Raw genomic sequence first — 20,219 nt, 5'->3', positions numbered from 1 at the left:
TGCAAAATCCTTACTTTTGAAAAGGTTATAAACTGGGTCAATGAGCAGGTTCAAACTAAGGGGGTAAGAAGCCCCTTGCTCTCCACATCCCAGCATTCAGAATGAGATTCTCACCAGAAGCATGCCAGCAGACCAAATCACCATGAAAAGTGACTGAGCAAAACCTGTCTCAGTTCAGACAGGACTCTAAAACTAAAAACTACACAAGACACATTGACCAACCAATTAACACAGTGGGCTATAGGGCTTTACGTAGGGAAAGGGGAAAAATGACAGTCTTTAGTTACCTTTAGGTAATAGTAACTTTTTGGTTGTGAGCCTAGCCTTTAACGGCTGAGCTATCCCTCCAGCCCATAATAGTAATTTTTAAAAAATTACTGGAGGGGTTTCCACTTTAAAAAATGATCTTAAACCAAAACATAGTACAGGAATGCAAACCAAACAATAGGATGTTCCATGAAACAAGGTTTTGTTTCATACAGCCAAGTGTGCACAGGGGTTGATGCTCCGTGTTTCCTTTCCTTTCCCCCTCTTTAACATTTCCTGGTGTTGGTTTATTTCATTTTTCTTGATTGAATTCTAAGAAAAATAAAGGGGTGAGGAAACCCAGTTGTTAAGACCTTTTAAGACCTGCAGATCAGTAGGTACTGGGGTGAGACCCTACATCTGGAACCATATTTCTGGCCCTGCCTGGTCTTCTACCATTTAGCAAAGCAAGCAGCCAACAAAAACTAGAAATAGCCGGGCAGTGGTGGCCCACGCCCTTAATCCCAGCACTCGGGAGGCAGAGGTAGGTGGATCTCTGTGAGTTCGAGGCCAGCCTGGGCTTCAGAGTGCGTTCCAGGAAAGGCTCCAAGGCTACACAGAGAAACCCTGTCTCGAAAAACCAAAAAAACAGAACACAAAATGAAACAACAACAAAAAAAAAAAAAACTAGAAATAAATCATAAGATGTGAGGAAAATACTTGAGATTCATATTACATGATTTATGAACACCTCAGGAAGAGCAGATATCAATTTCAATCCAAATGTTGGGTTTGTTTTATTTTATTTGTTTTGTTTTGTTTCAAGACAGGATCTCACCATGTAGAAAGCATGATGTGGGGCTGGAGAGATGGCTTAGCGGTAAGAGCACTGATTGCTTTTCCAGAGGACCCGGGTTTAATTCCCAGCGGCCACATGGTGGTGGCTCACAACTGTCTGTAACTCCAGTTCCAGGGGACCCTCACACAGACATACACACAGGCAAAACATCAATGCACATAAAATAAAATAAATAAATTATTAATAAAAAGAAAGGAAGGAAGGAAGGAAGGAAGGAAGGAAGGAAAGAAAGAAAGAAAGAAAGAAAGAAAGAAAGAAAGAAAGAAAGAAAGAAAGAAAGAAAGAAAGAATGATGTAACTCACAGAGACCCGTCTGCTTCTGCCCCCTCAGTCCTGGGGTTAAGGTGTACACCATTGTGCTTGGCCATCACCCAAGGACTATTGACAAGCTCCTTTTGAAGGTAAGACTAGCAATGCTGTAATGGTTATAGAATACAGTCTTTCTCCAACCTAAAGATACACAAATGTAACTCCTGTACTACATGACACTTTTTATGCAGCGTATGAACACACCAACCTGCGAAGAAAACTGACTTGAAGAGAGGGCTTTAAACCCAACCTAAGGCTAAGGGAATAAGTGCTAGGGAGATCTCCTTTGTATAATTTTTCAAATCAGAAGACATTCACTTTTTAACTTTGCAAAGGACCATTTTAAACGCGGGTACCTCCCAGAACATCTTAAAAATCTGCTTTTAAAAACACAGCTGCAACCCCAGCATCCATGCTGACATTAAGATTTCTGGACACCGCCTCCCTATTGGGCAGGGCGCCGCCAGCAGGACACTAGACCAAGTCCCATAACCCACGAGCCAAGCAGACAGTTGAGAGCACACAATCAGAGACGGAGCAGTTAGTTACCCAAGAGGAATGCTCCTTCATCTGGTGCTGGTTGCTGTGGGTGCCGTTGGCATGGCCACGCCAGAAGCAGTCCTGGCAGAGCTGGTAGTTGTGGCACTGCTGGCATCGGTACCGGAAGCCCATCATGCTTTCGCAGTGACAGTAGGAGCACTCCACGGGATGGAAGACTGGCGACCAGAAAGAAGAGGGGGCGGGGGACAAAATAACATCAGTGGGAAACCAGAACCAACCCCGAGGAAAACCAAAATCTAATGGAACAACCAAGGTGGAAACAGGCAGAACCAAGAACTCTAAACTGTCTGACTCCCGATGTCATTATGTCTGTAAGAAATAATGGAAGTGCCAGCAACAGTGTGTGCTCAGAAGTGAAGCCATCCCCTGGCACAGCCCCAACCTCAGCACGGTCAATGTTCGTGAAAGTTTGGGGTTGATATTAAATGCCACAGTATAGTCATATAAATCATCAAATGGACTCTGGCAATGTTGGCCGAACATGTGTGACTTTCTTCTACTCTTCTGAGCATATTAAGAGCCAATGCTCACACGGCGGGGGGGGGGGGGGGGGGGGGGGGGGGGGGGGGGTTGGGGGGGGTGAGCAGAAGGGGCCGTGAGAGCCAGTCCAGGCAGATCAACAAGTGAGCAGGTCTGTCTGCTGTGGGATGTTCTGTATGGCAAATGTGTTGCTCTGATTGGTTGGTAAATAAAACACTGATTGGCCAGTAGTCAGGCAGGAGGAAGTATAGGCGGGACAAGGAGGAGAATAAAGCTGGGAAGTGGAAGGCTGAGTCAGAGACACTGCCAGCCGCCATGATGATAAACAGCATGTGAAGATGCCGGTAAGCCACAAGCCATGTGGCCAGGTATAGATTTATAGAAATAGATTAATTTAAGATATAAGAACAGTTAGCAAGAAGCCTGGCATGGCCATATAGTTTGTAAGCAATATAAGTCTCTGTGTTTACTTGGTCGGGTCTGAGCGGCTGTGGGACAGGCAGGTGAGAGAGATTTGTCCTGACTGTGGGCCAGGCAGGAAAACTCTAGCTACATCTGTCACTAACGGCTGCTCAGAGACTGTGGAAAGTGTCACCTTTGTTAAGTGCAACAGAGACCAGGTGCCTTCCTCTGTGTGCACATCTGGATTTATAAACCAACATGAAAACTATAACTTCAGCTTAAACAAATAAAAATATGTCTCTTCTTTTTTTTGTTTGGCTTGGTTTTTTGTTTCTTAAACGGGGTCTGATGTTTTCCTGGCTGGCTATGAACATATATGAATATATAGCCAATGATGACAGCCAATTTCTGACACTCTTGTGTCCTCCTCCCAAGTACCAGGATTACAGGTATGTAGCACCATACCTGGCTTAGTATTTGTCCTTTTAAATAGTAATTCCAAGACCCAGGAAGGATCCAAACCAAACAAGACAAATCATTGATAGACAAATGATTTCTAGACATTTCAAAGATTCCATAACGTTTCTCTGTCTCTAAGAAGAAATATCACTAATCATATAAGGATATGATCAATAAATAACACAAATCATATAAAGTGATAGTAAAGCACTCCTATGATTAATAGCACATCGTGACGAGTGAGGCTCTCTCCACTCCTCATAGGAGATACAAGACAGTTTATGAAAATCAATTGGATATGAAACTACTAAAACACTTAAGAATAAAAGTATTGCTCTCAAAAAGAAAAGCCAAGTACAGCTTAGCAATTTAAATACTCATGCATCTATTTAGAAAATCTTATTTAAGAATTTAGCTGCTTTAAGAGTCTAGTCCTTTAGAAAAATAATCCAGAAACTGAGATGCTTGTGAAGTATCCAGACTTGAGCAAAAGGTTGTATAGACATTTAAAACAAGAAAAAGCTGGATAGAAAATAAAAAGTGTGTGAGAAAAATGAGAAGGAGGACTCTGCTTTTCAGCAGCCTCTCAGCTCTGCCTTGGTGCCTCCTGTGGAGGAAGACAGACAACAGCCTGGAGAGAAGGGGCTGTGTGGGAAAGCGACAGCCTCCCCCTGAACACAGTCCCACAACCTAAACATGAAAATTAACAGCAGAAAACACTAAGAGGGTTCTGAGAAGTCAGCATCAGTTCAATTCAAGGTGAAAACATCTACTTTGCTGGGAAATCATATCGCTGGGAAGGATCTCGAGGGTACCTTAGAGGCAAGATGGTAAAGAAGGGCCTGAGGAGATTGCTCAGTGAGTAAGGTGCCTGCCCCACAAGCATAAGGACCTCAGTTCAGATCCCAGCACCTACAGAAAAGCTGGGTGTGGTCAGACAAGTCTGGAACCCTAGCACGGTGGGAGGGCCACGGAGAAAAGCAGGTCTCGGGAGCTTGCTGGGCAGCCAATTGGTAAGTTCTGGGTTCACTGAGAGTCTGTCTCAAAAGATAATGAAAGACACCTAACGTCCTTCGCATGCACACATACTAAGTGCACACACATAGACTACACACAAACAAATAAACTAATTAATTAATCAATTAAAAATAAAGGGAAAGAAGGAAGATAGGAGGCCCAGAACTAAATTTTAGCTTAGCAATGTTTTAATGACTCAGAATCAACTAGAGTTTTTTGGTGGTTAATACTTCAGGGCTCCAATTTTCCAAAGCTACAATTCTGATAAATTAAAGGGGGGGGGGGGTTTGAAATTCCTGACCACATCGGGTAAACGCAAGCAATCTCGGGGTGAAAAAACCATGTCCATACCAAGCAGGTTTTATTATCTCTCAGAATCCTAGGTAAGTGACAAGACTCCTGCTTTTGTGAGGAAATAAATATTCTTCTTCTGAAAACAAAAGGCACACTTCAAATGGTGGCCTGCCAGCAAGTTCCAATTTCTCACAATAGCAGCTCAGGACACTGCCCACAGTGTCCTCCTCCCTGCACCCTAAGGGATGAAGGGTCAAGCCATGCTCACCGTTCTCCACATGGGCAAGCCTGTGCATGAGAGGTAGCCAGACAAGGCACTGGGGGGGAGGATCGGCCATCATGGTGTCTAAAAACATATTCAGCATTATCTTCTTCTGTGAAGAGAGGAAAAACAAACACACTTTATATCTTGCCAGTGTCTTGAAACTTCTAGATTCATTTAATATTGCCCCAACCAAGCAGGTATGAACTGCACGTAAAATTTTACAACAAAACATTATTTTACATTATCACACTCACGACTACACACATTGACACATTTTAATATATGCATACCACTTCTATTGAAAATGCATCTCTACAGGCATGACTCTGTCTCTAAAACCAGCTGTGAAGTGTCTTGACCTCCTCCTCTGACTGGTAAGGAAAAGGAGTAAAGCATTTAAGTGGCTGGTCACGTCCAATCCAAACCAGACACAGAGCCGGAGCCCAGTGTTCTTCCAATCACCATTTCTGCTGTCCTGTGAGGGAGACAGACATCACACTCCTGCTAACAAAACGTCTATGACAACAGGAACTAAGGATGCCTGGTTAGGAGCCATATTTCCAGCATCCTCAACAGTGGGACATGGTTGGCATTTAATAGATAACTGTTGAGTAGCTGGAGAGATGGCTTCACATACATACAGGCAGAACACCCATACACATAAACTAATAAAAATACATTTAAAATAGATAACAAGTAATTATTGAAATAAACAAGCACGCAAGGTAAGACACATATATCTGCTCTCTTCCCACTGGATCCCAATAGACTGTATTTGTCTCTTTCAACAGACAGCTGCTACTGCGTGGAACACTGACACTATTATGATCCACAGAGACAGTTAGAAGACAGTCTAGAGACAAGGGAGAAGTACAGCTATGTGATTCAGACAGAACAAACTTGAAGCAGTTTTTCCAATTAATACACTTTCTCTTTATTTCTCCTAAGCCACAAAATATCTAAAGGGAGAGGAAAGGGAACGCAGTGTCGTGCCACTCAGTCGGAAGCCCGCACTGACAGGACACATTTGCAGGGCCCACAGCAGACAGACAGCACTCAGAGGAGAGCAGAAAGCCAGGAGAGGCGACAACACCTGTAGTTCCAGCAGCTGGAAGTCTGAGGCAGGAGGATCACAAGTTGTGTGTCAACTTGAGCCACAAGATGAGATCCTGTCTCAAATAGAACAAGGGCCAGGGAGTGCCTCTCAAAGCATGGCCAGGACACCCCTGGGAGGTGCTTAAGCATTTATTTTCAGGGAGTCCACAGGGCAAAACTATCTTCCTCCTACTTAGAATACCGTTGTCTTTCAGCCTTGTTCTCTCGTGAGAGGACAGTGGGGCTGTCCAGATGCAGCCCGACACAGACACAATCACCTGAGAGGGATACTAAGAGAGTCCTCCCCTTTCAAGTCATATAGCAGCGGGAGGCAAACACAAATAACATTTTATTTTTAATTTTACGTTCATTGTTTTGTTTATGTTTACGTTTATTTTATGTGCATTGGTGTTTTGCCTGCACATATGTCTGTGTGGGGGTGTCAGGTCCCCTAGAACCGGAGTTACAGACACTTCTGAGCTGCCATGTGGGTACTGGGAATTGAACCCGGGTCCTCTGCAAGAGCAGCCAGTGCTCTTAACTGTTGAGTCATCTCTCCAGCCCCCACAAATAATATTTTTCACTCAACATTTTATGAAGTTTTTTTATTTGATACAAGGTCTTCATTTTTAATCACTTCACAGCTGCCTGATACACTAAGCAAAAACAACACGTTTGTAATTCTCTCTGGAAAAACACTGGTTATCCCCATTATTGAATGTAATCTCGTATTTCTTTCCCAAAAAGAATTTCTGTTCATCATCACTTGTTATTCTGATCCTTGATAGTAACAATTTCTATTCTATTTCGTTTTCACATCCCTGCTACCTCAGACATCTAGCCTCACTAAAACAGCATTTAAAATAACAAAATAATTTAACAATAGATTCTCACTGCTGCAATGTCCAATTTCATCGTTTTCTGTAAGTACTCTGTATTTTCTGTTGCTCAATATGTAAATATTTCTCACCCACTGGCTTTATAACTTAAGAAATGGTTGATATTCAGTCTCAATGTGGCATTTTTATGAGCTTTTGGATGAAAACATTACAACTGTATTTATTTATAATTATCATGTGTGCAAGGGCAGAGGAAAGAGCTGTAGAATCAGTTCTCTCCTTCCACCTCTTATCTGGATCCTGGGGATTAAACTCAGGTCGCCAGGCTAAGGCGGTAAGTGTTTTACCAGCTGAGACATGTCAAACATTTTTTAACTGACTGCAAACTAGCTTTTATAACTACGTAGAGTTGGAGGTATATTTTATTTGTCAAGAGCAAACACACATCAACTTAAGTTGTAGAACCAATGCTAAAAGGCAGCCTTCCATCAGCACTGGACTCTGAATTTGTCCATCACAGATTTAGACTTTAAACATCAGAACATGGGCGGCAGTGGCACACGCCTTTAATCCCAGCACTGGGAGGCAGAGGCAGGCGGATCTCTGTGAGTTCAAGGCCAGCCTGAACTACAGAGAGTTCCAGGACAGGCTCCAAAAGCTACACAGAGAAACCCTGTCTCAAAAACAAACAAACAAACAAACATAACAAAAAACAAAAACATCAGAACAATCTGAAAGCTGGGGATGTGGCTCAACAGTCGAGGGCATGAGGCCCTGGGTTCAGCCTTCAATCCTGCGAAAACAAGAGTACTCTGTGATGCAAAACTGCAGAGGCTGGAACACCTTTGGAGGTATTTTTATCATAGCTGCAAGAAGCATTATAAAAAGTGCTCTAAAACTCTATATTTTCCACAGTGTAATAACTATTTCTTTTGAGGAACTAATGGAGTAATATGATAAAACTAAGAGTGCAAATACAACCATAAGTTTTAATCTGTCAGAACTTCAAACTCAAAAAATACTAATTTTCTCATGTATACATGATTTTAAGTCACTGTTTAAATATTTAGTAAGCGTGGCTCATTTTCCAGGGATGGTATTGTTTATCACTAGAGATGTACAGTTGGGGGGGACTAACGTCTCTCCCTCAGGGCGCCCCTGAGCTGCATGCAACACATGCTATGGGAGTGCAGAGCATTGAAGGATTCAGAGCATCAGACAGGAGTGACAGGGATCTTTGCTGGGAGATGAAATCAGAGGCCTTTGTGGCGGGGAGAGGCATCAGGGAGACTTGCACGTCATTGGAAGCTAACAAATACACAGAGACTGGACCTTGGTTAGTCTCACTCACCCAAGTGCAGGTTACTCAGAACAAGAGAAATGTAAATCAAAGCTGCAGAGACCAAGCAAGACATTGGCAAGGGCCTCCAGGGAGCAAGCATGGCTTGGTGGCAGGGGTCTGCACCAGGAATGCCTGTAGAAGAGACAGGCTGAGGGTGGAATGGCAGGGGCCAGGAGGGCACACTAGGAACCTTATCAGCAGGCACAGAGGAATTCATAAAAGTTTCTATTTTTGCTTTCCAAAAGAGTGGAGATAATTCGGTCAACATCTCTCTCTGCAGCTAAAGCTCACCATATTCAGCTCGATTAGCTGGCAGACGAGCCCAGGGCTTCCTCCTGGCTCCCAGCCTCCCCAGTGCTGGGATCCCAAGCACACTACACTCAAACCCAGATCTTTTTACATGAGTTCTGAGGATCAAACTTGGGAGTTTCATGCTTGCCAGGCAAGCTCTTTACCAGCTGAGCCATTTCTCCATCTCAGAGCTGTATTTCAGGAAATGGTCCAACACCAAACTTGCTTATGATTAAAAGGACCAATAAGTCATGTGCAGCAGCCTTCTTTCGATGACCACTGAGCCACTAAGGGACCAGCAAGCCAAGGAAAACAAACTTTCCTGCTGTCCATAAAGCCTAGAAAACTACAAAGCAGCAGGGTAGGAGCAATACCCAAGGTCTAGGAGAATGCCCTCTAGACTGCGCTACCAGCAAAGGCCAGGCAAAGAGCTGGAGCACCAGCCCCAAGACTCCAAGCTGGAGCCTTCCACCCTGCCCACAGCCCCAGGCAGGCAGGTATGCATGGCACATGCGGCTGGATCTGTTTCCACACTTAGCAATAACTGAGTATTAATAACTAGAGATGTACAGTTGGGGGGGACTAACGTCCCTCCCTCAGGGCGCCCCTGAGCTGCATGCAACACATGCAGGGGACTTTTTGTACAGTGCGCAGGCAGCAGGCGCTATGAAAATTCAATAGAGAAAACTGGGGAACCACCTGCCGTGTCTAAGGACTCCTTTAATAAGACATTCTCCTCTGCAGACCCGGCTAGAACAAAACTTCACTTCTAGGTCTCTGTAATTTTGCTCAGTCTAATTAATGGTAGTGAGACAGACTCGCTCACAATAAAACCCATTTTATACACTCCATTTCATCTGATCTAAGGTGCACTGGGAAGATCCCTTCTAAGGTACATCATTATATATATTTTTCTACCACTAAGGAAGAAAAATACTTAGCCAATTAAACTAACTCAATGGCTTAATTAGCCGCAATTCCTCATTACATGTGAGCAATCACACCCAGCTCTTAACGAAGTGAAATTTCTTTCATCTAACTCAAAAGGATTCGGGGGTTTTCACTGCCTTCAAATGCACTGCTTGATGGGACAAGAAATTCTTCTGCGGTATTTTGGCCATCACTTGTCCTGTCTAGTTTTAGGTCAACTTGACACAAGCGAGAGAATTGTCTGAAAGGAGGGAAACTTAATTGAGAAAATGCCTCCATAAGCTCCTCCTGTAAGGCATTTCCTTATTAGTGGTCACTGGGAGAGGGCCCATCACCATCCCTGGGTTGGTGGTTTCTGGGTTCTGTAAGGGAGCAGGTAGAGCAAGACATGGGGAGCAAGCCAGTAAGCAGCACCCTTCCATGGCCTCTGCATCAGCTCCGGCTTCCCAAGTTCCTACCCTGTTTGAGTTCCTGTCCTGACGAACAGCAATATGAAAGTGTAAGCCAGATAAACCCTTTTCTCCCAAGTTTGCTTTTTTGCTATGGTGTTTCACTAAAGTAATAGAAACCCAGAGATATCACCGATGTTTGGTAATAAAAAAATAATATAATCTAGTTTCATCTTTTTGTAGATATCCTCTCTAAAACAAGATACTGTAAATACCTAAGTATTGCTTTGCAAAATAAATTCAGTAATTATCCAATGTCTTCTCCTCTGGTCTGTGTTCACATCTTCCTGTGTTTACAGTAACTTGTTAACGCCAGGTCACAGTATATATTTTTGAGAAGACTGAAATGACATGTATAGTACCAAAAGTGGCTCTAACTCAGCAGCAGTGTCAACACGAACAGTCCTGGCCAAGTTCTCACACATGCAGGAAATGACAGCCTGTCACAGCCAGTGCCTACCCAAATGAAACTAAGACGCCACTGGTCATGAGAAATAGCTCAACACCAGAGATGACAAGTGAAGAGATGTCTGCAGGTCAACAAAACATGGCACTCATCTACAGAAATTATCCAGTTGAAGGGCTGCTGAGGGGACCATGAAATAAATCCTTTGATTAAAATGTGTACGGTATAACACAAATATGCATGTGCCAGGTAATTCTTGCCAAATTTTATTCAACGTCCAGGAAAGCAAGGTCAGAACAACCAGAAAATGTCTCCGAGCAGAAAGAAAATTCATTTTGGCACATAGCCAGAGGAGATCTGCTGGATAAAGTCGAATCAGGAAGTAGCTCCAATAGATGAAATAGTCTCACTATTTTGAAAACTAACCAACAAAAATGCCACCCCTCTCTCCATATTCCCCCTTCTTCTGTGCATCAAGGAGATGTCTGAAGACACCGACTGCCATGTTGTAGGACGTACCTTCCATCCCGCCACCCTCCCTCCCGACTCTGAGGTTCACATTCCCCTTCCCACACAGATCTAAAATCTCCATGGGAGCAGTCAACTCTTTAAGCTAAAGTCAGCACCAAGACCTAGAAAACAGTCTTCCTCCAAAACTTGGGAATCTAGAAAACTGGGGAGAAATGTAAATTCATTTTCTGTTTATATTCAATAACTTTTAAGCCTCTGACTTCAGTTGGTTGGTTCATAACCACTAAGAATCAGCCAAACAAAACTTTAAGGCTTACGTCCACTACTTCGTTCCTTCTTCCTAAGGGCAACAATTTCCTATATAGGACAGTCTTATCCAACTAAACACTGGGTCATAATTCCATAACCTTGTACTTTAGGCTGAGGAAGTGTCATCACTACCTGTCACCTGAATGCTGCAGAAAGGGAAGCAGCTCACAACCTCTTCAGGCATGTCCAAATGCGGCCCAACACATTTGCAGAGGACCCTGTCAAGGTGTGATGTGTAAAGGCTGGACCTCCTGCCTCTTAACTCTTTCACTTAAGGAAGGTCTGCAGGACCTCCGGTGTTTCTTAAATCTCCATCCTTTCTCTAATTGGGATCAATCACTTCCTTGCTCATCCCAAAGCATCAGGAAGCCTGCATCAGAACCAGCAAGGCCATCTCTAATTTGCCTGGAAACAATCCTCCAGCTGACAGTGTAACAACCAACTCACATCAAAGAAATACACTGTAGGAAGGAGAATGCAAGGGGGAAAAAAAAAAGACTGTTTACAAAAAGAACTCCAAAATTTACTGAATTTAATCCTTGTTTGTTTTTTTCAAGACAGGGTTTCTCTGTGTAGCCCTGGCTATCCTGGAACTTGCTCTCTAGACCAGGCTGAACTAGAACTCAGAGGTCTACCTACCTCCATCTCCTGAGTGCTGAGGTTAAAGGCGTGTGACACCATCACTCAGATGAACTTAATTCTTGTATTAAACTTTGTCCAAACTCACTCTATTAGTGTTTCTAGGACATGACAGCCTGTCACAGCCAGTGCCTACCCAAAGGAAACTAAGACGCCACTGGTCACGAGAAATAGCTCAACACCAGAGGTGACAAGTGAAGAGATGTCTGCAGGTCAACAAAACATGGCACTCATCTACAGAAATTGCCCAGTTGAAGGGCTGCTGAGGGGACCATGAAATAAATCCTTTGATTAAAATGTGTACGGTATAACACAAATATGCACGTGCCAGGTAATTCTTGCCAAATTTTATTCAACGTCCAGGAAAGCAAGGTATCTTTCTGAAGATACTTTTTTTTAACATTTGCTTTGATTATTTCTAAGTGTGTGTGTGTGTGTGTGTGTGTGTGTGTGTGTGTGTGTGTGTGTGATCCCTGGAACTGGAGTTACAGACAGGCTTGAGCTGCCACGTGGGTGCTGGGACTTGAATCTGAGTCCGCTGGAAGGGCAGCCAGTGCTCTTAACTACTGAGCCATCTCTCCAGCCCCTTTTCTATTGATTTTAAAACAGATTTTTTTCCCCTTAATTTTCTGTTTGTCCTAACTTTCTAAATGCAGTATTACAGTACTTTTATCTATTCTCTACCTTGAGTTATGAGTATCTACTCTATTCCCAGTCTCCGAGGCAGAGTTAAAACTCTTGGGAACTCACTCATACCAACCTCTAGGTGAAAAACCAGGAAAAGCAGCCAAACTCCTGACTATGTCACATGCAATGTGCACTCAGTGCACTCTGCTGGGGCAGGTGAACACTGTGCAGGAAACAATGATCCAAGATCGCTATAGCTTTAGGTCAAAATCCCTCGATTTAAAATTTAAAGAACCTTACTTAAAAAGAAGAAGGGGAAAAAACATATACATTCAGTCGCAATAATGCAAAAAAAAAAAAAAAAAAAAAAAAAAACCTTTAAAACATTTTTCTTTAAAATACTTCCAAGGTTACCTCACCTGAGAACCCGAGTCCTCGGGTGAACTTTCCCCCTCCCCTGCCTTACTCAGGCCTCTGCTGGAAGCCATCTGGGGGATCTGGGAGAAGCTGGAGGCTCCTGTAGCCGAGGCCGTGTCAAAGCTCCTTACCTGCTGTGGAAAACAGGTGTGGACCGCGTGCTCTGTGTACCCGAAGGATGGTCCTTCAAAGACAGCTGTCGGGAGCTTCAGGGCTTCCTTCAGAAACTGGTCAAGCTTGCCGAACATCATCAAGCCATTGGAATCTGACATCTGGGAGAAAATGTCTTTAGGAACAAAAGCAAATAAAGGCAAACGATGAGAAAATAATCATCTCTTGAAAATTACAAATGGCTCTGTGTTACTTCTGCACCATTAAACATGCATCATTCAGAAGTACCATACGATTAAAGTTACAATGTTTAAAGTTACAGTGTTTAGTTAACATTCAAATTATTCTCATTCTTATTAACACTGTGTAGATACTTTGCTCACACGGCCCCTCAATCCTATCACTTAGGATTCTACCTAAACACTAAGTGGAATAACCATTTACGTATGCCCACTTACCTTTCCAAAAAATTTTTAAGTGTGGGGGAGGGGCTGTGCACACGCGTGCAGTACCCACAGAGGCCAGAGGAGGGCAATGGATCACCTGGAGCTGGAGTTACAAGCAGCTGTGATCAAAATCAAAATCAAATCGAGGTCTTCTGCAAGAGCAGCAAGCACTCTTAACTGCTAAGCCATCTCTCCAGCCCCCACCTAGAAACTTTCTAGATCCATGTTAACTGAAGGATAATCAGCTTTTAATATATGCAACCCACTGTTCTAAGAAAAACCTGGAGCAGCATGTCTTTACTCCTTCGTATCTGTCTTTATAAGACACGCACACAACACTCAGAAGGCAGAGGCAGGTGAAAGAAACTGTACAGCAGTTTTAAGACCAGCCTGAATGATACGAGACCCTGTTTCCTAAAACAAACAAGGGCTGCTGAGCCAGACGACCAGAAAGTCTGCAGTGAGACGGTCTTTCCTAAAAATGGCTGCATAAACAAGACCAGAGCGATGGCGGTATCAATGGGCAGAGCAACATGGGAGGTGGGAAATTTCACAGGGTCCCACCCCTAGACAAAGAACTTCAGGCGGCTAGAGACTGCTGGAAAAAGGAAAATTTGCCTCTCCCAGGGATGAGCACCCTTACTGGGTGTCCAATGCCAAGTGGTCAGCTCTGAAGCCATATACACAAAACAACAACAAAAACAGATCAGCAGGTTGTATTTCTGTATTTGTGTACATGCATACATACACATCTGTACATAACAGTAATAAAGAAAAAGAGGCTATCAGCTTGAAAGTTGGGAGGCACATGGGAGGGACTGGATGGAGGAAAGGGAGAGGGGTAAGTGAGTGATTCTATTTCAATTAAAACATTTAAAAAATAATAATAGCGTATACATTGTTGTTTGGATGAGAAATGTCCCCCACAAGCTCATGTATCAAACACTTGGTCCCCAGCTGGGGATGCTATTGGAGAGCATTTTGAAACTTTTAGGAGGCACCTATTTGTTGGAGGAAGTATGTCACTAGGAGCAGGCATGGTGTTTTTATACCCTGCAGCCCGGCCTCACTTTTTTTTTTTTTTTTAAAGATTATAATATAACTACATTTCTCCTTTCCCTTTCCTCCTGAATATGTCCCCCATGCTCTCTTTCAAATCATGGCCTCTTTTTTTATAACTGGTATTACACACACACACACACCCTGAATCCAACTTGCTCCGTCTGTACAATGTTTATATATATATATATATATATATATATATATATATATATATATATATATATATATATAGTTTTCAGGGCTGACCACTTGGAATTGGATTACCAACTGGTGCACTCTTCCCTAGGGAAGACAGTTTCTCCCACTCTTAGCATTCCATAGTTGCCTGTAGTTCTTTGTGTAGGGCTGAGGCCGTGTGGGCTTTTCCCTGTCCACTCTGGCATATCTATTGGCACTGTCATTATTATTCAGCTCGTGTCTGGGCGGTTGGTGAGACTCCACGGGTGTAGCTTCTGGCATTCCTAGAAGACACACTCCCACCACAAAACCCCCTGATCGTCTGGCTCTGACACTCTTTCCACACCCTCTTCCCGCAATGTTCCTCGAGCCTTGGGTACAGGAGCATTTTATAAACGTTTTATCCACGAGGACTGGGCCCCACCACTCTGCATTTTGATTGGCTGTGGTTTTCTGCGGTGGTCTCCGTGGTGCTGCGGTGACAAGTTTCCTTGACACGGGGTGAAGACTACACTTATCCGTGGGTATAAAGTGTCGACACTGTTGTTAGGGCTGGCCTCACCTCCCCCACCCCCTCTCTGCTTCTTACGCGGAGATGACATGTGATCATTCTGCTTCCTGACTGCCAGGCCAGCCTCACGCTCCTGCTACCATGTCCCGCTTCTTCTGATGATGGGCTTACCCCCTCTGGGACTGTGAGCCAAAATAAACCATTTCTTCCCCGACTTGTTTTTATCTGAGTATTCTATCACAACAACAGGAAAGCAACTAACACACCATATAAATTCTTCTATCCCAAGATACTCTGATATAACACAATCCTGTCATTACAGAGAGACTGGCCAAGAGGATGGGAAAGGAATTTCCAGTAACACTATTCATTGTTCTTCGTACAGAGTTCCTGTCTTAGCTATTCCTCTCTTCATGACTTAAGGGGAAGAAAAGATAACCAGGAGTTCAAAACCATGTGACAAGGAAACATGACCTCTATCACATATGTGCACATGTGCTCACATATAGTTATTTAAAGTAACAGATAAGAAAGTAATTCTAAAACACCAATGCATATGAAATAAAAATAATTTAAAAAAATAAATATTTAAAAAAAAAGTCTGGAGAGATGGCTCACTGGTTAGGAGCACTGGCTGCTCTTCTGGAGGACCTGGGTTCCATTCCAAGCACCCACATGGCAGCTCATATCTATCTGTAACTCCAGTTCCAGAGCTTCTGACACCAATGCATATAAAATAAAAATAAATTACATATTTAATTTAAATACGTTAAAAAGAAGTTGGTTTTGGGCATTTGTTTGTTTTTTGAGAAAGGACTTCACATGGCCTAGGTTGGTGTAGACCTCATTACGTAGTCAAGAATGGCCTGTACTTGTGGTGACCCTGCCTCTACCTCCCTTCACCACTCCAGGGAGGGTGGATGTGGTGCCAGGGAGTGAGCCCAGAGCTTCATGCATGTCAGGCAAGCACCGTCAACCAACCTCCATGCCAGACCCAAACAAGTCTCAAAGAAAGGAATTTAGTATCTAGATCCTACATAAGGAGATCTGAAACAGTGTGGTACAAGCAGGATACAAGTGGAACTAAGAGACAGAAGGGTCCAAGAGTCCCTGACAGAGATTTACAGCTATGTCCTCATGGGGTGGTAAACGAGAAGCCGGCACTAAAGAAACGTTCTGACCAGGGCAGCACACTGCCACGGAGAGATAAGTACAGCATTTCTGTCATGAGAGAAACTCTGAAAGACAAAAACGAGTGGAATCTGATTTTAAAACGTTTAAGTGGAGCCCAAGTGTTTAAAAGCTACCTTTCAGGAGTAGACGGCTAATGACTGTGATGAGGAGGAGAGGGACCGGATGGCAGCCACTGAGGAAACCCTGTCCACGAGAGTATGGATTATGGAAATGGTGGCCAGTGATATGGAAGAGGAATCAAATCAAGGTGTCTCGATGCATTGGATAAGAGAATAAAGAACTTTTAAAGGTTAGGATGATACTAAATCTCTAGCTTGGGAAACCGTGACAAACCTGACTGAAATAAAGAAGCCAGAGATGTCATACCTAGTATCAGAACAAAGTGCAGGGGCCTATCATCATGTTTGCAAGTGGGGCCATCCTACAGACAGTTAAGGGCTGCAGTGAGCTCGGAGATGCTTATGTTTTTAAAAAGAGGGAAGGGCACAGTTGACTCCATTTTCAAAACCTGACTGCTATTCTTATGAGGAGCACAACTACGCATTAAGTCAGAGCAAAGGGTCAGTACGGGATGTGGCAGACACCTCAAGGCACCCACACAGTGTCTACCTCCCCTCTCGCCCACTAGCTGAATCCTAACTGTGTTTATTGTGGCCGTGTGCATGTTTTTAAAGAGTCTTCCCTGTCCACACTGTAACTCTGGAGTAGATTTCTGGGAAAGTACTGGTACCTCGCTTCTCTCTGCCCGGAATGAATACCCCAGCCCGGGTCAGAGCAGTCATCTTATTACCCTAAGGAGGGTACCATACACCAAGGCAGGAAGATGGAAAGAAATGGAGTCTCATGACGGCCTCAGGTCATGGGACCAACTCTGAACTCAGCACCCTTGGACTTATTTTCACATGAGGAATATAACCTCCAATGTATTTAAGTCACTTATTAATCAAGTTTTCTGTTACCACTAAATGTATTCACAGCTAGTAAGACAATGAGTAACTAACTCACGGCCACATAACATTAGCTGCCACATACTGACGGGTGCACAGTATCATAATCACAAGCTTATGCGTACAACACCCACGTCAAGTCTTCATCTAATTTATTCAGAAACATAAAGGGAAATAATAACCAAAGAATCTATGACTAGCTACACCCATAAAAATGTATTATTTTCAATTTCACTCATTTACTATGTCATGTTGAATGGACTCAAAGTAGTAATTTTTTAATCAGGAAAGGGGCACTGATTATAAAAGGGGAAAAAGGAGCATGTTTGTTGGTTTTCAGAGAAGAAGTACAGCTAGCTCTAAAAACTGAAGGCATAATGAGGTAACTCATTACTTCTTGAGTTACTGGTTTAACCAGTGAGTTGTGTTTTTTTTTTTAAATAAGCTTCTCTTATCTGAAGAAAAATGGTGCAAAACTAAGCTGATTTTTGAATTCTCAAATGAAGAATAACAAGTAATGAATCTAAGTTAGTGTAATTTATTACTTGCATATAACAAAGCTTAAAGAAGCAAATAAAATTGAATAAAGCTATCAAGGAAGGAAGGGCACAGTTGACTCCATTTTCAAAACCTGACTGCTATTCTTATGAGGAGCACAACTACGCATTAAGTAACGGGGGTATGCGGCAGGTATCAGACCACAGGCTCCACCCTTAGCACTGCAAGAAAAAAATACATTAGTTCTCTAATTAGAGCCCTATCCCGTTCTGGCATAACAGGGTGAACTTTCTATTTATATACCTCTGAAAGAAAGTATGCCAGTTCCTCAACAGTTGTTTCTAGCTGAGAGAAAAGAGGGGGGAAAGTAGGCTTTATCCCTTGTGAGAAATCCACAATTGAGTCCCTCAAAATGCACGTCTCTTCCAGTTTCTAAAATCCTCTATATCCCCTGTACAACAGGCACAATACTGCAGATCTACCATCGGCACGTTTGAATTTTGTTCCTGGTGACAGTGGCCCTGGTTTTACTGACTGCTTACATCTGTATATAAGCACTGAAGGTCTTGTATCTGTGTCTCCTTTTCCTTGCACTCTCAGGAAACTCATTACCCACCACAGGCTCCTGCAAAGGGACGGGGCTGTTCAGACTAAAGAGACAAGACTATTAATGAACAGTCATTCTTTTATATGAATGTTTCCTGGCAAAGATGACTTCCAACTCCGGCCATCTTTCAACCTACTGGGTGGCTTGACCCAGAAACCCATGTACACACATCTGTCTGTTTATAAGCACACAACGCAACTAAATACAAGGCACTCTGAATTCTCCAACTCGTTAAAATCCCACGTCACTTATGAAGTTGCAAGGGGAGGGGGGCTTGCTCGAAGCCTTTGATGATTCAGCCACACCCACCTCACATAGAGTTCTTGGCCCCTGCGATGGCTGCTCTTGGTTGTCAACTTGACTACATCTGGAATTAACTAAAACCCAAGGGACTGGGTACACCTGTGAGAGATTTTTTTTTCTTAACTAAATCAATAGAAATGGGAAGACCTACTTTTAATCCAGATCTTCTGAGGTGAGAAGATGCACCTTTAATCCAGATCTTTTGAGGTGGGAAGGTCCAGCCTTATCTGGGTCACACTTTCTTGTGGCAGCTTATATAAGGACGTGGAAGAAGGAACTTGGACTCAGCCTGCTTGCTCTCACTGGCGAGTCCATTCCTTCACTGGCATCAGAGTCTACTTCTTTGAGATTCTGGCATATACTAAAGACCAGATGAGACAACCAGCTTCATAAACTGAACAACTTGGACTCAGCCTGCTTGCTCTCACTGGCGAGTCCATTCCTTCACTGGCATCAGAGTCTACTTCTTTGAGATTCTGGCGTATACTAAAGACCAGATGAGACAACCAGCTTCATAAACTGAACAACTACTATATTCCTGAACCTTCTGTTCACAGATAGCCATTGTTGGGCTAGCTGGGCCACGGTCTGTAAGCCATTTGAATAAACCCCTATAGATAGATAGATAGATAGATAGATAGATAGATAGATAGATAGATAGATATAGATAGATAGATAGATGATAGATAGATGTGTGTATATGTAAAGGATTTATTAGAATATACATGTATTATATGTATATATACACACACACACATACACACGCGTGCATATGTGTTCTGTGCCTCTAGAACAGTGGTTCTCAACCTGTAGGTCATGACCCTTTTGGGGGCCATATATCAGATATCTTACATATCAGATATTTACATTACGATTCATAACAGTAGAAAATGACAGTTATGAAGTAGCAATGAAATCATTTTATGGGTGGGGTCAGCACAGTGTTGCAGCATTGGGAAAGCTGAGAACCACTGCTCTGGAGAACCCTAACCACAACATCGCTTCTCTTAGTTTTTGCTTTTCTTCATTTTTTTTTTTATAGTTCATAAAGTACAGATACAGAGAGTATTTCTTGCTTGCTTCTAATTCTAAGGCATTTCAATTATTCCAGAAATGCAAAACACGGGCGTCTCTGATGCAGATTAAAAGAGAAGTCAAGGGCTGCCTGGCAGACACCAGGGAGGGTGGAGTGACAGGTGATTAAAGGCCGGGCAAAGGAAACAGAATTTTGAAGATGGAAACTGTTCATCTGAAGCCTCAACCAGAGGCCTCTGTAGGGCCTGTTAATGAAACACCAGAAGCAAGCAGCTGAGACATCGGTGAGAAAAGCCAATTCTGAGCGAACCGAGGAGGGAGAATCTCAGGCTAGCTTTTCTCTACTCAGAGTGCAGTCTTTGGAAGACATGTAAAAAGATAAGTCATATAAACTGGTACTATTATAAACCCAGTGTGCTCAACCAGGGAAAACTGCTGTTAGCATTTTGATGTTTGGACTGTCTAAGGTTGAGGTAGGAGAATCCCTGAAGCCTCAGAGTTCTAGGCTCTCATGACCAGGCTCAGAGCTCAAAAATTAATAATAATAATAATAAAAGAAGTGTTAGAGGTGTGTGTCTATAACTTGAGATACAGCCCCGATTATTCCTCCCCAAGTCCAGT

At 43.1% G+C, this 20,219-nt stretch overlaps 1 protein-coding gene across 1 annotated transcript in view; it reads right to left on the bottom strand.

Annotated features, from left to right (window-relative positions):
- The window catches only part of Dtnb (dystrobrevin beta), a 204,364-nt gene that overhangs the window by 130,044 nt on the left and 54,101 nt on the right, over nt 1-20,219 (bottom strand). Inside the window, exons 6-8 of the mRNA XM_059248686.1 lie at nt 12,839-12,993; nt 4,896-5,001; nt 1,964-2,130 (exon numbers count right to left, since the gene is read on the bottom strand). Coding sequence (XP_059104669.1) covers nt 1,964-2,130; nt 4,896-5,001; nt 12,839-12,993 — 428 coding nt within the window. The remainder of the gene's footprint in view (nt 1-1,963; nt 2,131-4,895; nt 5,002-12,838; nt 12,994-20,219) is intronic.

This window comes from Peromyscus eremicus, chromosome 22, assembly GCF_949786415.1.
Source record: "Peromyscus eremicus chromosome 22, PerEre_H2_v1, whole genome shotgun sequence".
Classification (NCBI taxonomy): Eukaryota; Metazoa; Chordata; class Mammalia; order Rodentia; family Cricetidae; genus Peromyscus; species Peromyscus eremicus.
Note: the sequence above shows the minus strand (reverse complement) of the source record. Positions and strands in the feature narration are given on the sequence as shown.